Source organism: Filicampus tigris, chromosome 18, assembly GCF_054856515.1.
Source record: "Filicampus tigris isolate MCC_2025a chromosome 18, RoL_Ftig_1.0, whole genome shotgun sequence".
In the NCBI taxonomy this organism is placed as follows: Eukaryota; Metazoa; Chordata; class Actinopteri; order Syngnathiformes; family Syngnathidae; genus Filicampus; species Filicampus tigris.
This window is the reverse complement of record NC_141234.1, coordinates 3,095,809-3,113,900: the sequence shown is the minus strand read 5'-3', so window position 1 is coordinate 3,113,900 and position 18,092 is coordinate 3,095,809. Positions and strand designations below refer to the sequence as shown.

The following is an 18,092-nucleotide window of genomic DNA, read 5'->3' as shown; positions in this document are numbered from 1 at the left end:
GTCGTCTGTTGCGCTCAATGCTAACAAGCAATGCAAAATTGCCATTGACGGGCTAGCAAACGGCAGAGCAACACATGTAGACTGACAGTGTAACGCGCAGGCATGTTTTCTTTATCCTCTGCAAAGAATGATCGAATTCTTTACATTTTATTTGTCATTTATGTTTTTATAGAGGACAATATAGTGGACTGCTATTTTTCGTGTAAAAGGTTGCCACTTGGTCAGAGGCATTACGTTGACTGGAGATGTGTTAGCTCGTGCTAGCATTAGCATTGTCATACTGTTGCTTCATTGTAGTAAGCCAGACTGCCACTTTGGGAATTGCTCCCAAAAAAAAAAAAACATTTTAAGCATAGTACGTTGTTAATGGTTTTATAGATTAATGCTCCCGTTAATCTTTAATGTGAAAGTAAAATATAATGGGTTTTTTTTTTACACCAAGCTGCCTGCTTAGAGTGGATGGCCTCACACTAAGCCCGCTTGTGTGTTTTCGCTAGTGGAAGTCTTACTTTTGCTTTCTTTGTGAAAGGAATATTCCCTGTGGGAAAAAAAAGGGTTCTTCTGCTGCTGGTGCATTTGCTGAACTGCTTTGGTACCACATTTAAATTGTGTTTGCCGTCAGTGTATAAGCATAGACGTCCTTATTTCAGATAGTCATTTAATCCTTATTGCATTGTCCTATTAGCATATTGTGGGTGTCGCGTGCAGATTTCTGCTTGAAAGTATCAACCGGGGTTATTATTTTTTTTTCTCTTTTAGGATAGGTCCTTCCATCAACATAATTTAAATATAATGTAAAGAATGAAACAGTTTGTGCATCGAGATTTATTTCATGCTGCAATCCAATTCCTTGTGCTGCTCCTTCCTCCAGGTGGCAGTGTTGAACAATCCGGTCATGCAGACAAAAACAAAAGAATACTTTTTTTTTTTGTTTTTACTCCAACTGTCAGTGACACAGTAATTTGTTGTAATATTAATCATTTTTTGCAGATGATAAAGAACGTATGCCTCCGAGTGTTGTCGTATTATCCGTCCGCATGTGTTATTCCACAATTTGCATCCAAATGCCCGTTCCTCAAAGCATTGTAAAAACCACAACTATCGATGCGCAATGTTAGCACGTCAATGGCGTTTTCCGTTACACGTTAGCATTAGCGGAAGCAAAACCGTTGCAGCTATTGTTGACGTCACAAAGCCTTGGCGGAGGCCTGAAAATCCCGACGTCTGAGCCATCACACTTCCCCAGGGAGCACTTTGAAGTCCCCCCCTGCAGAGTTTATACGAGAGACGTTGATGGATTTGATGGATCTTTGTTCCGCCCGCGCCGGATCCGTCATCCGTCAAGGATCACGGCTCTCCGAGCGTCACGGGCAGCCGTCAATCACGCGCGGGGTGTCGTAATGTGTGATCAATCCAGCGCCGAGCGTCGTTAGCGGCGGGCACAAAAGACAAACACGAGCGTGGGCGTCGACGGTTGGAACGGCGGGATTTATGTCCCGCCGTAACCCCTCGCTGCCATTGCGTCGGCTTTAAGCGCAGTGGCGGGCGGCTCGGAGACGCCGCCGGCCCTCGGGGGAGTGGGTGGGGGGATCCGCGCTGTAATTATGGCGGCGACGCTATCGTGACGCCTCATCTGCATCTCAAGACTGCGAGGGGGCTCTTTTAGATCTCGCCTCAATTACCTGCTCGGCTGGAGGAGATGACAGTATCTGGCGCCGGAAAATAAGGCTTCAATGCCGCTTGACGTTTTTATTATTTCGTTAAAGGCGGGTGTCATCTTTTATCTGGCTTCCTTCTTGTTACGTGTTCGCTCGAGGTGACGGGCGGAGAGGTGACAGACGGGTGGAGAGGTGAAGAACGGAGAGATGGTTGGAGACATTAGCTTTTCTGGGAACACTGTTAGCATCGTAAAAGAAAATCACGCCATAGTGTTGACGTGTGTGTGTGTGGGGGGGGAAAAAAAAAAAACAAAAAAAAAACCTGATCTGAATTTACGGCAGCACCTGCGCCACTCGTCGTAAACTTTGCAGGCGTGCACGCGACTCGTTTCGTCCGCGAGGCCCACAAAGCGCCGCGGAGTCGTTTGACACGAGATTTTTAATGACATTTTACCTCCGAGGACAAAAAGCAGATGTTGGCGGAGTGTTTTTGAAAACGTTTTTTTTTTTATTGGTCTTTACTGGGGGGGGTGACAGATGGCGCCCCACAAAAGGGCGACACCCCCCCTGTGGGAAATGAGCCTTAATTGCGGTGACACAAACACGGATAACGCCGCAGTCTTGGGGTAGGGGGGTGGCGGCCATGTTGCTTTTGGGCCCTCTGGGAGTGACTTCCCTTATGCTAACTGTTAGCATTCTCGTTCCGCGTATTTCTCGGGTTGCTGCATCAACTGCTCGTCAACTTGGATCCTCCTCCAAGTCATCATGAATTTGCCAAAAGCTAGCCGCGATAGGCTGGGGGGTAATTCCGAGGGCTTCGCAAACTTCTTCTCCTCCGACCGGGCGTCCCCGTCCCCCAGGCCGTCCCCCCTGAGGAGCGTCTCCATGTTGCAGGTCAATAATTGAAGGGAGCGAGCGCTGCCATCTTGACCGGGCTGTTGAATTATTAACCGGCGACATACGAGTCCTCGCCCCCTCCCCCCCCTGCGTGCGACCCAGCCGAGGATGTTCGGGCGGCATATAATGGCCTGTCAGCCGTGATGTTGAGCTCCGAACTTTATTTTGTTCGTGTTGGGAATTCGCGGCATGCATTATAGATCGGCAAAAAAAAATACAAATAATAAAAAAAAATCACAAGTCTTGTTATATGGGTGTCATTTAGAAGTTGTTTACGAAAATTGCATTAAAAAGCTTAATTATAATTAGATTAATTGTCACTGATAAAATGATACAGTGTCCCAACCACGGTTTTTATAGTTCACGAAAACTAAATAAATACTGCACATATGCATATATATGTGTATATGCAGTATATATATATGTGTGTATATAGTGTACATGTTCAAGTGAGTAAACTCTTGTAATCCTGGTCTTTGCATTCGTCTTTTTGTTTTGTTTTTTTTGCGGGGGGCGTGTTGGAACAGATTAAAAAAAAATGCAAATAAAATATTTTCTTACTATTCAAATAAACAATTGCACATATTTTACATACATTTTAGCATCTTTGTTGACTCGGCCCACCCAAAATGCTTGAGGCCAAAAGTGTTCCCACCCCGCGAAGGAAATACAAGTCATGTACGTTCCAGTCGGTCGGCGTATGCAAGCGAGTGAGCGAGTGTCAGCGCGCGTCTTTCAAGTTGTTCAGTTGCGGCTAATGCACCGAGCGGCTTTTCCACGGCAGCCGGCGCCGAGGCGAAAGTGGGTGTCGCATTGTTAATTCATGTTGGGACGCGGCCGCGCTTCCAGCCTGGTCTTTGCACACAGAAGCGACGCGAGCCTCGCAAGGTGGACCATGTTTGTGGTCTTCAAAGTGGAGGACGTTTTATTTATTCATGTGCGGATTTGGCGTAAATGGTCGGTGGATCCATTTTTTTTTTTTTTTTCAAATTAATTTTGCATGGAGACGAGCGATATTGCCGTCATGAGAATCCAATTTTAATCTATTTCCTTCTGCTTCGCTTATAGAAAAACAAACGAATGACAGTGACATTATTAAAAACAAGTTTTGCTCCGTTTTTTTCCCCCCTTTCTGGGCTTTACTTTGTTTCTCCCGATACCATTTTCCCCGCAAGCCCCCCCCCCCCACACCATTAACTTAAATCAACTTCCACAGAATTAAGAGTTACAGATAACATGAAAATAAATGCTTCCTTTTGGAGAATATGTCCCTTTTGATTATAAATAACATATATACAATATGAATTGAGCAGCTTTAAGTGCTTTTGTTAATTAGGTCCTCTCTGTATCGTAGCCATGTTGTTAGCGTAAGCGCCGCACGTCAGCAGGAATGCTCTTTGAGGTGCGGAAGTTTCTAAAACAATCGGTGAAAAACAAAATCGTCACAAATAAACTCCAATTAACCGATGAAATGGCTGAATGGGCCAGCCCGGTGCTCGGGTGAGTCGCTGACACGTGTCGCCATGGCTACGCTTCACCCTCGCTGACAGAGACACGCCAGCAAATCATACAATGTTTTTTTCTTCCGGAGCGACGCACACTTCCATCTGTCACACAAAACCCGTCAAATCTCTTTTTAATTTTCTCAGTATGCCGCGCTAGTATAGCTTAGGAGCACAACCAATCACCGTGACGCACAGGCACACACACGCACACGCACACACACGCACACACACACGGATGCGCGACAGGCCTGCAAGCAGACAAATGACGGGAATGAAGTGGCATAAAGAGAGAGATAATAAACGGCGGGGGAGACAGAGTGACAGAACCACGAAAGGCGCCGAGCGAGAGGCCGCAAATTACGCCGAGACCAACGCCAAGCGGGGGGGGATTGGTGGGGGGGGCGCGGATGACTGCGGAACTGAAAACCATGTAACGAGGGTCATACTTATTTTTTCCTAGAATTACACCAGGTCTTTTTTTGGGGGGCGGGCGGGGGGGGGGGGGTCTGGTGGTTGGAGGTAAACACCTTTCCACCATGAAGTAGTCACATGTAATTCCGCCAAAGGGAAAAAAAAAAAAAAAAACCGCTTCCATTTTATTTGACATCATTTGAAGCAAGACAGAACATTACGCATTGATTGGAAAATAGATGTGCCAGACAGTTAACAGGGGGGGGTTTCGAGCAATTTGACTGACGTCTCAAGACCCAAGAAATAATCTTCCCTGACAATCTAAGCACCAAACTTACCAAAACAAAGAGTAGACTCGCATTATTTATTATAAATTCGACTTTATTTTGGGGCTTTTTTGACACCTCAAGCGATGCTGAGTGGGCGGGACTGTCTTCCATGCCTACCCGTTGAAAAACATACTTGACCAGTATAACCGTCATTGGCAGTCAACGGTTGAATACAAACGTCCACTGCGGCGAATGAATCCATTTCTGTTGGGATGTGAGGGCTCGCGTGCTGTCGTGCTGACGTTAGCTTGCGCGCTGGCCATTATGTCAAAGACGACCCCAACCAAACATTTGATCCATTCCTGTGTGAAAATGTCTTCCAGAAACCCCATAACGGAATTCCCAGTCCGTCCCTTTAGAAGTGAGTACAGTTCAACCCCAAACGCAAACCGCGTTTGCACATCACTTCCCGCCTTATCACATTTTATGACCAATCTATGCGGTAATCCAGGTCATTCCGAGGGCTCATCCACTTTATCGCAACTTTATAAAAATTCTCCGCCAAGTTACAGCAGGAGCTGTTGGCAGCACAATGGTGCAGAAAACCAGCAGTAGCCATTCACACTCCCTCTCCCACCTGAAGACATTTCAGTCTTGAGTGAACCCAAAATGCACATTTTTGCAGTGTCGAGAGGGAGCCAGAGAACAGGCACGGGGAGTACTGAAAAAAAGCGTTAACTTGCGAAAAAGAGCCGAGCGAAACACATCAAGATCCTCGGCTTGCTGAAATATGTCAGACAAATTCAAACCTTTCCACGCCGTCGTAGACGACGAAGAAACGGAATATTATGGAATGAATACCGAGACAAGAGACGGAGATGACAACCGGGGGGAAAAAAAAGCGACAGGTCTTGAAAAACCAGATGTGACAACCGTTTTGCGACTGAGCAACCCCCATTCATCACTGCGAGGCGCGGCAATAGAGCCGCCGATGCGGCTTTCCGCAATCGGATACTCGGATGACGTCAACCGCGACGGCCACCGTGAGTTATACTTGACACAGTTATACTTCCTCCCGTCATCCCTTTTGACGCGGGTGACATTCCGTCGACATTTGATAATACGCAGTCGATTCGGCTTCCCGCAATCGGATAATTTCATGACGCCGCCGATTGGTGTGGCATATAAAATGACTAACAGTGATCGTTGCGTTGAGGTCGGAGGAAGCGAGTGACAATTTTATTTCCCTGTTTTTTGGGGGTTTTTTTCTTCACATTTTCCAACTTTGAAACAGAATTGCATAAAAGATGAACAACGATAGCAGCAGGTGTGACGTTATGATAATCAACTGAGGCGGACGACTGCCGACTATTTACACCGACTAGTAAACAACCAGCTAGGGAATCCTTTTTGTTCCGCCGCCAAAGTAGGTCGGTAGTATATACTTATTACGCTCGTTCTTTAAACGTTTATAGTTTTCCAGGCTCTTCATTTTAAAGTAAGACTTCTGAGCGAGCAGGCGTCAGCGTTGTTGTTTTTATTTAGAATTTTTTATTTTATTTTATTATGTCAGCACTGCGCTGACGACACGCCGCCGGGAGTCAAACTCAACATTTTTTCACGGCTACGGGCTGTTTCATTATTTATTTTATTATGTGTGCGTTATTTGTTATGTACCTTCTGCACGCAGGCACCAACTGCTCCACGAGCTCACTGGGGAAGGGGGATCAGATGGTGTGGGGGAGGAGAGGCTGTGGGGTGGGGGTGGGGGGGGGGGTGGGGGGGTGCTCGGATGCGGTGACGAGGGTGAGGAAGACAGACAGCAGGATCAGGAGGGCAGGAGATGACAAGGACGAGCGCGATAAGGAGGAAGCCGAGGCACTGCCGATTTCTGGGGGGCGGGGGGGGGGGGGGGGGGGCGGATCGGGGAGGGGCGGGTCAGTCGGAGGACGGGAAGAGATCACCGTGCCGAGTGTCTGTCACGTCGATGGGGGAGCAAAAGACTCCAAACAGCTGCAGGCTCTCCTTGTCGCTGCCAACAGGCCGACGCAGGCTACCCTGCGTGCGTGCGTGCGTGCGTGCGCGCGCGCGCGCGCGACATGCTGAGCAAAAGCAAAGCCAGTTGATTTGGAAAGAACCATTCAGACTCGAGACAAATCCACCGAGGCAAAGAAATCAGGATCAAAAATAAGATGGAACCAGAAGATGAAAGTCAAGATAAAACCCACCTAAGCACGTGTTCCGTTCATGCGCCCCTACTCAAATCTAGTACATTTCACCTTAGCTTAGCAGTTAGCATGGCTTTCTGGGGTCTCCTGTTACTTGCGCCTCGCCTCGTTCGGCTTTTGGGACAGTATTTGGCAAAAGTTTATCCGCGTCATGCTGACGAGTGTCAATGACTTAGAGGAGTGTCTCGGCACCGTGAGAGGACCGATTTTATCCGGGCGCTAGCTAGCTGGCCGCGACTCGGCCCAAGTTCAATTTCGCGCCCAGCCTTCCGCGCTAGTTCCGAGCAAACAGGGAGGATGCGCGGCGGTCCGACGTGCTGACGTGGATTATTTGTTGCGCTTGTTGCTAATTTCTGCGAGCCCGTCAATGGCGTTTCCGCACGATACGCTAGCATAAATCCAGCGGACCGTTTATTGAGCTGTCTGAGGGATCTGGGTTCCTCATAGGGAACCAAAATCTCTGGGCTATACCTTGGCATTTAGAGCTTTATAGATCAACGGCGAGGTCCACCCTTGGACTCGCGTCAAGCCAGTGAAGAGATCTCAGGAGCGGTGTGATTTACACAAGAGGACGGGAGAGGCGGGAAGCGCCGCAGCAAGGACGGCCAGAGAGCAAACACACGTGAGCACACATGAACGCGCACGCGCGCGCGCACGCAGCACTGGCGGGGAGCGGATGCAGCTGGATGTGATCTCAATACCTGCAGAGATAATAGAATTGCGAGAGGTCACACGCCACCCGCACACGCCCGGTGGCGAGTCGGGGCGCACATTTGCGCGCGCACACACACACACACACACACACACACACACACACACACACAAGAGACAAAATTGGTTCTTGGAAATGACAAACAGGAGTCGGTGGTATGGAATGAAATTGTCCCGGGTAATTTCACGTTAACATCCTAGTACATCATGTTCTGACCAGCCTCGCCGGCCCGCTCCCTTGCTGCAAACCCGGATCCATTCCTTCAAACATTTGCGTTGTCATTTGGTTAATTAAAAGCCCGCCGCTCTCTGCGGCGTCTTGATAACCCTCGTGAGTCGAATTGAATCGATGCAGTGTGACAAAAAAATGGCTCGATTCCTTTTGATTCTGCTTAATGGTGTTATAACTGTGTGTGTGTGTGTTTTTAAAATTTTTTTTTTTTTTTTTTTTAATAAAGGACAGTAATATAAAAAAGTAATTGACACTCTCCATTTCACGATCAAGGTGGCCTCCACCGATCGCTGTGTCACATCTGTTCACGAGGCGCCGGACTTGCGTTGTTGATCTTGAGGGTCGTAATCGTCTTATTGGCCCCTTGATCCTCCTTGTCTTGCGACAAAACCGGGGAAACGGTGTGGAGGAGGAAAGGGGGGGCTGTCGTGGAGTGCTCGTTAACGGACCCTCGGCTTTCCGCCAGCTGGGTCCGCCCCCGCGATAGGGAGCCGCTCATCCGCCTCGTTCATTTTGACTCGCCGAGCTTGCTGTGACTGCAGGTCGTTAGCGGAATGAATCTGAATGCGAACGTCTGGGCAAATTCTCAGTCGCATCTGCAAACCGGACTCTTCCCGACTCACCTTGAATCCGAAAGGCTTCTTGGGTTCTAAATGTTAGGGGACTACTCTCCCCTTTACGTCTCTGCTTCGTGTGTCCCAACGGGGCGATTTTTAATCGGGTTGCCGCGTGGCCGCCGATCGCCCGTTTTGCATAAGAAGCACTTGCTCACCTGCACGGAGGCAAAACGGCTCCTTGGTGGCCACTTCCGCTCTAGCATGGGACAACCTTTGCCGGAGGGATGTCAGGACGTTGCGAGAGCAAAAAAAAAAAAAAAAAAAAAAAAAAAGTCCTCATCCCTCTAGGTCGAGTCAATGTTATTTACTGTACGTAGCGACAGTTCTCGACAAAAGTTCTCTCGCTGCCTTTTACGCGGTGTGTGGATCAAGAGCCACGGTCCTCATCCATAATGTAGACAAGAAAAAGCAACTGAACCCCACACGAGCCGGCGCTTGGTGACGGCGGCCGGGAAAAAAATACCTGGGAGGAAACCTTGAACAGAAGCATCTACAAAAGCTACGACGACAGCAACCCTCGTGTGAGCAGCCCCGGGGGACACACCCACCAGAGACACAAACAGGACTCGGCGCTAAAAGTTCGAACTGAAGACGACTTTGGGAATCAAGTTGAAACGGCTTCAAAAAGACAAGAGGCGGCCGGTTGGCTCCCTTCAAATTTTTCGGCAATGTTTTTGGAAACAACGTTGAATTGAGTTGAGTTGATTGGCTGCCGCGAGACGGCCGTGCGGTAACGCCGAAATGAATACGTTTAAAATGATTTTCCCTGTCAGTATAAATGAGTTTGTGTTTTGTCAATGTAAAATGTAGTTTAAAAGCATTTTCATTTTAGTTCGTGAACAAATGATTACTATTTTTTTTTTTTTTTCAATTTTGCTCGTTTTGGCTAACTGAAATAACCTTGGCCTGGGTGAACCGCCACTTCCCTTTTGTTTTGGCCGCTAAGCGGGATGAGATTAATCCCCGCCGCCCTCCCTTGCCTCCGTATGAGCGGAACACATGCTAGTCGTTGGATTATCATCAGGCCCGACTGAGCGCTTGCCGCACGAGCCAGCTGTTTGACGCTGACGCGCATGTGACAAAATGATTAGCCTTACTTTTAGAGTTCGACGTACGCCGCCGAGCGGACCGGCTTTGTGTGAGGTGTCGGTTAATGGAAGTCGCTCCACTGGAGGGACGGCCCTCGTCGAAACGGGACGATGGCGGCTTGACGGGCAGCGGGGCGGGGGGGGGGGGGCTTCTTTGAAATGCTCCCGACCACAGCGTTTGTCAATCAGACTTCCATGCGAGGCTCGTCAATTTTCATTACCGTTGCTTTGCTGCGACCCGAAGATGAATCGACCAACGTCATCAAGTCACTCAAGTGCAGGTGGTCTCCCAGCTTGTCCGGCGTTTACCCCCGCTTCCCTCTCACCGAAAGTCAGCAGAAAACGGATGGGGGGGGGGGGCGTTAAGACGGCAGTATGAGGACGCCGGGCGCTTATGTCGCAACCCATAAAAATACCAATTACTACTTTTCTATTAGCCATTTTATTGCGTTTTTGACTCGGCGATAAATTGGTACTCTGGTTTTTTTAAACACATACCTCGGCTAACATGGTGCTGCGAGCATACTCCTCATTTTAATTATGCGCTTGAGTTATTGTTAAGCATCCCCGGGTGCCTCGAACGGCGCCATGTAAGTATCAGCTAGAATGAGGACAGCGGTCCCCAGCATATCGAAATTGCACAAATTCACCTGTTTGCGAGACGGACAAAGGGCTTTTGATGGCGAAATGATCGTTTGTTTACAACGCCGACGTGGCATTTTTACATGCCGTTGGGTCATTCACTCCATGGACCGCATCATCTTTTCTCACAGTCGCGACACGCCCTTTCCACTAGCTGTCACTTTACGTTATGTGAAAAGGCAACTTATATTTTATATAAGATTTTGGTGGGGGATTTTTTTTTTTTTTTGTAGCAAACACTTGAACACACACAAAAAAAAAAAAAAAAATCCAAGAAATGATTTGTTCCATTTTTCCCAAATGGTTGAAACGGTATTCCATTCCTTGCCAAAACGATGGTTGTTACCTCTGGACTGACTCTTCTGATTGACTTTTGGGGCGTTTTCCAACTTGTTCAATCGCTCCTTAAATGTAATTTCTGTAATTTCTCAGACAAGCCCGGCGAGACTGTAAAAACTGTCCTTATCGACAAATATGAATCGCGGCAGTGTTGCGGTTCTTGAGATCGGTCTGGGTTTCGAGACGCGTCACGAGAACACCTTTTAAGGGGGTTCGGTCTTGCCTTGGAATCAAAGGCGTTTCGACTCTCGTACCGCCTCGGACAGTGCGGACAAGGTCATTTTGTTCCTTTTTTTTCTTCCGATATATTCATTCTTGCTCTTGACCTCTAAAAGTCTTGGCCCTGTCTCGGTCCGGATACTCCCAATGATGCCTTGGTCCAGTCGGTGTGGCCTCGACTACAACACGAGTCCACGGGAGCGATTGTGTTAAGTTGTTGCGGCTTTGATGCCGGACCGTTATCCTTGCGGACCGCCACCGCGGCCAAAACGGCCCGCTCTTTGCACAGCCTCGGTGTTGACTTCAAAGAAAGCTGTTTATGTTTGGAGCCACTTGAGCCATGCGTCCGCTCTACCGCATTTGAAAATGCCGCCCGATTTGTTCCAAACTCACAACCCTCACATCTCCGTCCGGTCGTCCCTGAATAATTCCATGTGATGACTTCCACCCCGGCCTTTTGATGCGGAGCCGCGGAGTGGATCCGCGGAAGCCCTCATCCCCGAAGGCGAGGGAAACACTCGGATTGCCCGCACGTGAAAGGGAGGAAGTCATTTCCGCGCGCCGAGTCTTTGTGTTTGGACAAAATGTGTGAGAAACGAGACTCGCCCGAGCGCCTTGCAAGTGGCGCCGAGTGGAGGGAAGAGCCGACGTTTGCTTCGCATGCGCTCATGTGGCGACTCGCTTCCATTCCGCGCTCGCTCGCAGCGTGGAAACATGGCGGGTGGGCTTTACAAAAAGACGCGGGAGTTTTGGACACGCTGTTCTTTTCCTCCAAGTCGCCACTGGGGTTCTTCTTAATGTTTTCGTGCAACCTGCTGTGGGCGGACTTTATTTTGTGTGTGTGTGTGTGTGTGTGTGTGTGTGGGGGGGGGGGTTGTTTTTAGATTGCGCTCGCTACCGCGTTACTCTCGACACAGGTGACAAAGATGAACTCCTGATTTCGATTTATCAAGAGAATGGAACGGAACAAAGAGAAGAAGCCTTTATTAGTCCCACAATCGGGACACTTTATTTTTTTTTTCTTCTTCTTTTTCTTTTTTTAAGCAGGAAAGCTGACAGTAGCGGCACAGGAGAATCAAAGAATATCTCTGAATCAAAGCTATAAAACAATAGTAAGGGAGAAACAATCTACCAAGGTCGACGTGTTGAACAGCTAATGGCCACGATGACTCAAGCCTTTTGTGCGGGGAATCGGCTTTCGCCTGAACACGGGCGCCGTAAATGGGGAGCCGCCGTCCGCGGCCGTCTATCGCGGCGCTAGCGCCGCAAAAGTCTGAATGCAGATGACCGCCTCGCATTTGGTGTCACGGTTCAAAGCCACGTCTCTGCCAAATGTCAGCTCGCCTCAAGATGAGCCGCCGCGCATGTCTCGCTGATTACAATTCCACTTTAATCGAAGGCCGTTTTTTGCGAGACGCTCTGCGCACTCGGCGGGCCGGCCCTTTTTGTATAATGGGTCGGCAAACGAGTGTGACAGGTTAGCCAGTCGGAAATGTTCCTTTCTTTTGTTACCGTTTTTATAATCGTCGATTCGATCCGATCCGATGTAATAATGGTCTACCCTTGACCCTTTGCGAGGGCATTGTAATGCTGTCCGTTCAGACTATCATTAGCAGGCTCTAGAAAATTAGCCACCAATAAGTTCCTTGCGGTTGTGGTACGCAAGTTCCGCTTTGCCGTCGGCACGCTTTGCTATCTTCTTTTTTTAAGCATGAAATGACCTCAAACTTTCAACATTTCTTGTCTGTTACGCGCGCTTTCCTCCAGGCTAGCCAGCATATTTCTAAACGTAGTGGTGCGCGAAACCTGAAGTGAGCAGGACTAGTTTTGATCAGTTGGGTACTTACTGTACTTTACGTCAAGCGGCTAGCTCTTATCGCAGCACTCCCACCTCTGCTAACAGTCTGGGCCTTGCGCGCTTGCTTTACCTCAACTGTGCTCTTACTTACTTGTTCTTAAGATCACCTTCGTGTACTTACTTTGTTACTTCTTAATCTCACACTGCTATTTGCTGTCAACGCGAGCTAGCCATCGCCCGGTGGCGAAGGCTAGCTAGTGTGTCGCTAACGTGGCAACGTTAGAAGGAGCGGGGCTTTTGGGCAGCCATTTTAGGCGCAGTAGCACAAACACCCATGGATACGCGCGAGTACATGTAAATAGTTTTAGTGTGGCAGAAAAAAAAAAAAATGAGTGAGTTGATGATTTGCGAATGAACACGCGTTTACGGTCTACAGGCAGCAGAGCTTCTCCTGAGTCACTCCGACCGCGTCATTTACATTTGCCTTGTGCGCAAAGTCGTCTGAGAAGCGCTCGGCGCGGCGCTTAATCCCGCTGATGAGTCCCATTTCATTCGGAAGCGTCTGGAGCGCCAAATCTCATCCATTATGCATGATGCGGTCCTCCAAGTCTTCGCAGGAACTTTCCCAATCGCTTTTAAACGCCGGCTTGCTCCGAATGAAAGTCACCTGCTCGTCCTCCTGGCAAAGACGCCCGCCACAAAGAAGCCGCGTGAGCATTTCAAGATGAAGCAGATTAGGGAAAAATCAACAATGGTGGCTAATTACGGCGTCCTTGCAGCAGCCGTTTTGCTTTTAATCAACATCAACGCTTGATTGGTTCGGAACATTTGATGTGGGTTTGGCATTCATTTCCGGCGCTGATGAACGTTTGTCCCTCAGATGACAGTGTTTATTAGCGTCCTGCTGCTAAATAGCTCCGATTACGCTCTGTCAATCATCTGTAATCCTGTTTCTTTCCCATTCAGCGGCCCGTGAAATTTCTTTTTGGAAGCCTCGCTCGACACCCTAAGCACAAATAGTGGGCGGCGGATCAGTTTTTCGCTGGGTCCTTGCTTTATGTATTAAAGCTTGAAAAAATTTAAAAAAAAAATAGCAACATTCAGCAACATTGCGGAAAATCTTCAGACGAGCGAAACATTCCTGATGGATTCCAATCCCAAATGCCAACACGCAGACTGAATGAGCCAAACTGAGCGGCAACTGAGGTCACATACTAGACCACACCCCTTAAAGGCACACATCCAACACACTACTACAGTGCCTGCGGTAATTGCACTTTGATAAGGCTTATCTGATGCATATTTTGATACGATACAGTGCAATTTTCTTGATTTTGGTACGCTAGCTTCATGGCATTTCACGTCAATGGTGACAAAATCGACTGCTACACAACATACAGTGTCATGTTTTTTACTTAAACGATCTTCAGCCGTAATATACTCATTCCCATCTCTCGCGGCACGTATTTGTCCTCGTTAGCGTCGTCGTCCTATCCGCCGCTCAGACAAACACGCTCCGTTCACGCTTGAGAGGGCGACCGAGCGGCGCTCGGCGCGGACAGCCCCCCACCACCCCCCCCCAACTCCCCGCCCCGGCGTTGACGATAAAAGCTGCGGGACGAGCAATTACCGAGAGGAGTTATCACACGTTTAACCTGAACCACTGCGGGCGGCGCTCATGCGCTCTTCTCTTTCACTCATGGATGAACACGTAAATGGCGAGGAAAGGACCGCAAAGGCTTGGGAACAGTTTCAAAGTGGCTGCGGAGGGAGTAACCGCCACCTTAATGCTTATGTTAAAACGCATTGTATGTGTCGGGGGGGTGGAATGTCTCTTTTCGCTTAACGTCTAGCGCTCTACTCCACAAATATATTCATTATTCAATTTGCTAATGACAGGGGGGGGAAGTAGCGAAAAAAACGGAACCAGGTGAGCTTCAGTAAACAAGCCTTTCGCAAACCTTTTGAGCCTGTTGGAACATATAATTGATCAAATTATTAAAAAAAAAAAAAAAAAAAAAAAATCCGTCTGTTATTATTTAGCTGGTTATTCTTTAGATGTGCTTCAGGGCGACCAATACAAAACATTCGTGTGAGGTTTCTAGGTTATTTTCATGCTGTTTATTCAATTCAATCGTTCATTTAGAAGATCGGCGAGCAAAAAGCGGGTGCGAGGGCCCGTTCATTAACATTATTCAAAATTCCTCATTAGAAATGCTCATATTTAATCTCGTAGTTAGTGGGGGGAAAAAAACATTGAGTATATCATGTGTAAATATGTAGTCATTAACCATTCATTTTAATCCCATAGACCCGACCCCCCCCCCCCCCCCAGAGCACTTGCGCACCCGCTCTTAGGGAATCCCTGGTGAAATCAACGGTAAACAAACTAGCGACAGGCTAATGCGCGACCCAAACAAACAAGCAGACCTGCTACTTGGCTTTTGACGGGGGCGATTGTGGGGTGGGGGGGGGGGCTTGTCGTACCCCCTCAGCACGCTCTTGACGTGCTGGAGGATAAACAGGCAAATGCCATCAGCCTCTAAATGTCAATTAAGCGTGATTCATCTCTCCGCTGCTCAAAGGGGGGGGGGGAGCAGCGGTTGCTCATTTAGCCTCGCACCCCCCTTTGACTCCCCTAAAACATCCCCTGAGAGCGGCGTTAATGTATATTCATCTCTGTGTGTTGCTAGGAAATAAGAGGAAGGCCTTGAAAGACAAGTGTGATGATTACAATATCAGACGCATTCTTGGTTTGCGTCTCTTATATGTGACAACAGGTGGTTGCGTCGCAGTGGTCCACAACAAACAGCTGCGATAATGCAACGGGCAGTAACAGTCCCGTTCACGCTCATCATAACGGCGAATACTGAAATAAATGACAACAGATCTGAAAAGCGCTTCCCAAGACCTTTCCACTGACATCAGACTCGATGTAGTTTGTTGCGGTTCTAGTTAGGGCCCGAGCCATAATGGATTTCGGAGGCCGATGCCGATTTCAAAACTTAGCAGGGTGACATTTCAATTCAATTTGCAAAGATATTTTTCAAATATATAACGACAGAAATCACTTTGTTTTGGGTCCAAACAATAAAAAAGAAATACAGGTGGAACGTTACTTTGTCCTTAAGTATTTCTTGAACTTAACAACAGAGCGGAATCTAGCTTCTATGCACCCAACCACTTTTGGAAACAATGAAAATTGCAGACAAATATGTGTTTCCCCTTCAACATGTTTGACCTTGCAATGACCTTGACATTCAACTTGGCGCTTTGGCGTGTACGAAGCTCTGAAACCAAAAGACCTACAGTTGCGTTGGACTTCAAAGCACCCAAAGAGTTGTTGCCGCATTTTATCACCGCGTTCTTTCAATGTGGCGCGTTTCTCGTGACATGTCAAACGCCACGTATGGAGATTTTAGTGGCAGACGTCAAAGCCCGCGCTGCTATTTATTTGTATGTGCGCGCGGGGCGACGTGTCTAATTAAGGGAAATGAATCCATCGAAAGCATAAAGAAGGAGCCACAAAAACAAACGCCACACAAAAAGTATGACAGAAAGTGGCATTCGGAAATAATGCAGTTCAGCTGCCGGCTCGCGGCTGAGCTTTTGTTTATTTTCACTCATCAGACAGCCTCTTTGCATGTATCCTCCCCGTGCGCGTGCGCGTGCGCGTGTGTCGTGCAGTGTTAGTGGATCACTGCTTTGACAGGGCTGTTGTCTCCCTCGGGCGATGGGGAGCGCGCTTCGATGACTGTCTAATATGCATCATATTGTGTAAACGCATACGTACATACTCGGGCTGAACAATTAATGCAATTCAAATCGACATCGCAATGTAGTAGAATGCAGTTTTCCCCCCCCAAAAAAAAAAAAAAAAAAAAAATGCTTCATTTCAGTTGGCCGGTAGGCTACATTTATGTATACATATACATAGATATGAACGCTTAAAAGAACGCTAGTGAAAATGTTGAGTCTGTTAACACCAACTCTAATTGATGATAGATCAATAGATCAATAAACTCTTTCCTATTAATTGTGCAACATTTATGCATAATACATCTGAGGAGATTTATATATATTTTTCGCTTGTTTGTTAAAAAAAAAACAAAAAAAAAAAAAAAAACCGATAATCGCATATTAAATCGCGATTGCGATATTGGAAAAAAAAAAATGTAGTAACTATTAACAATAAATGTGAACACGTACAAGTACAAAATGCACACCAGGAAGTACAATAACAAACATCTGACAGCAGTGATGCACGCAAACACGTATACACAAACACACGCACGGTATGCACACTCAAAGCAGATTTTTTTTTTTTTTTTCTTTTTTTTTAAAGCTCATTCAGCAACACACTGTTCCCTATTGTTCCACTCGCACACTTAAGAGGCTTTTTGTTCACAACCACTCGGGTCCAACAAGCAGCTAGCCAATGCTAATCCACCTCCCTCCCGCGCACCCTCTTCTTGTTTTTGTGAGTCAGCCAGAAATGGGTCTTTACTGGCTGCAAGGAGGAGAAAAGACACGGCAAGGACACCATTTGACTGTCAAGGAAATCGGCGGCGTCCAAACCATTTCAAGGAGACCAATTATGCCTTTTTGCACAATTTAAAATAGTTCCCGGGTGCCTTTAGCACACGTCTGTCAAGGCACTTTGGTGAAATTAGCCCAAGGAATCAGGAATGACAGCACACGTCGGATTTCAAGTCTTGCGCAAATCGGCCTGTTTTGAGGCGCCTCATTATCATGACCGTGGCCCAAAATAGGCTTTCGTTACCCCGGCGACTCGGGGTGGCCCGCGAATGGAAAATAAGCCTTGTTGAGTGTGAAGCAAAGTTTAGTATTTTCCCTGAAGGAGGCGGCACTTCATCGCTGTTACTCGATTAAACAATATAATCGAAAGAATGCTCTGTTCTACAAAGATTGACTTGGTGGTTTAATTTCACACTTGAGGAATGGCATCCATTTTTTTTTTGTAGAGAAGTCATTAAAAAAAAAAAAATAACGCTTTGTGCCCCTTTGTGTGGAGATTTCGGGACAATCCCTCCCCCCCCCTCATGTTGTTGTCCGTCTTTGCGGTTTCCAGGCGTCGGCGCTCAGAAGGTGCGCGTGGAGGTGGAGCTGGAGGCGTACCCCAACGAGTCGGTGGACCTGCGCTGCCAATTCATCGACGGGGGAGGCAAAACCAAACTCACACAGGTCAGTCTTTCGCAATTCAGAAATACACTCATACCGAATATAACTACATATACTTATATTGTGCGTACGGATAGATGTATAAATTATGTATATGTACGGTATATGTGTATAAGTATATACGTATACGTACTGTATATGTATTTACAGTATGTATATATGTGTGTGTATGTATATACATATATATATATATATATATATATATATATACAAAATGTTTTTCTTCGATTGTGACTAGTATATGTCAATAGTCATATAAAAAAATACGTATATCGT

General features: G+C 47.4%; 1 protein-coding gene across 2 annotated transcripts in view; it reads left to right on the top strand.

Annotated features, from left to right (window-relative positions):
• pvrl2l (PVR cell adhesion molecule related 2 like) overlaps positions 1–18,092 on the top strand; it is a 107,495-nt gene that overhangs the window by 30,027 nt on the left and 59,376 nt on the right. For both annotated transcript variants that reach the window (XM_086014144.1, XM_086014142.1), the window contains exon 2: positions 17,707–17,819. In XM_086014144.1, coding sequence (XP_085870270.1) covers positions 17,707–17,819 — 113 coding nt within the window. The remainder of the gene's footprint in view (positions 1–17,706; positions 17,820–18,092) is intronic.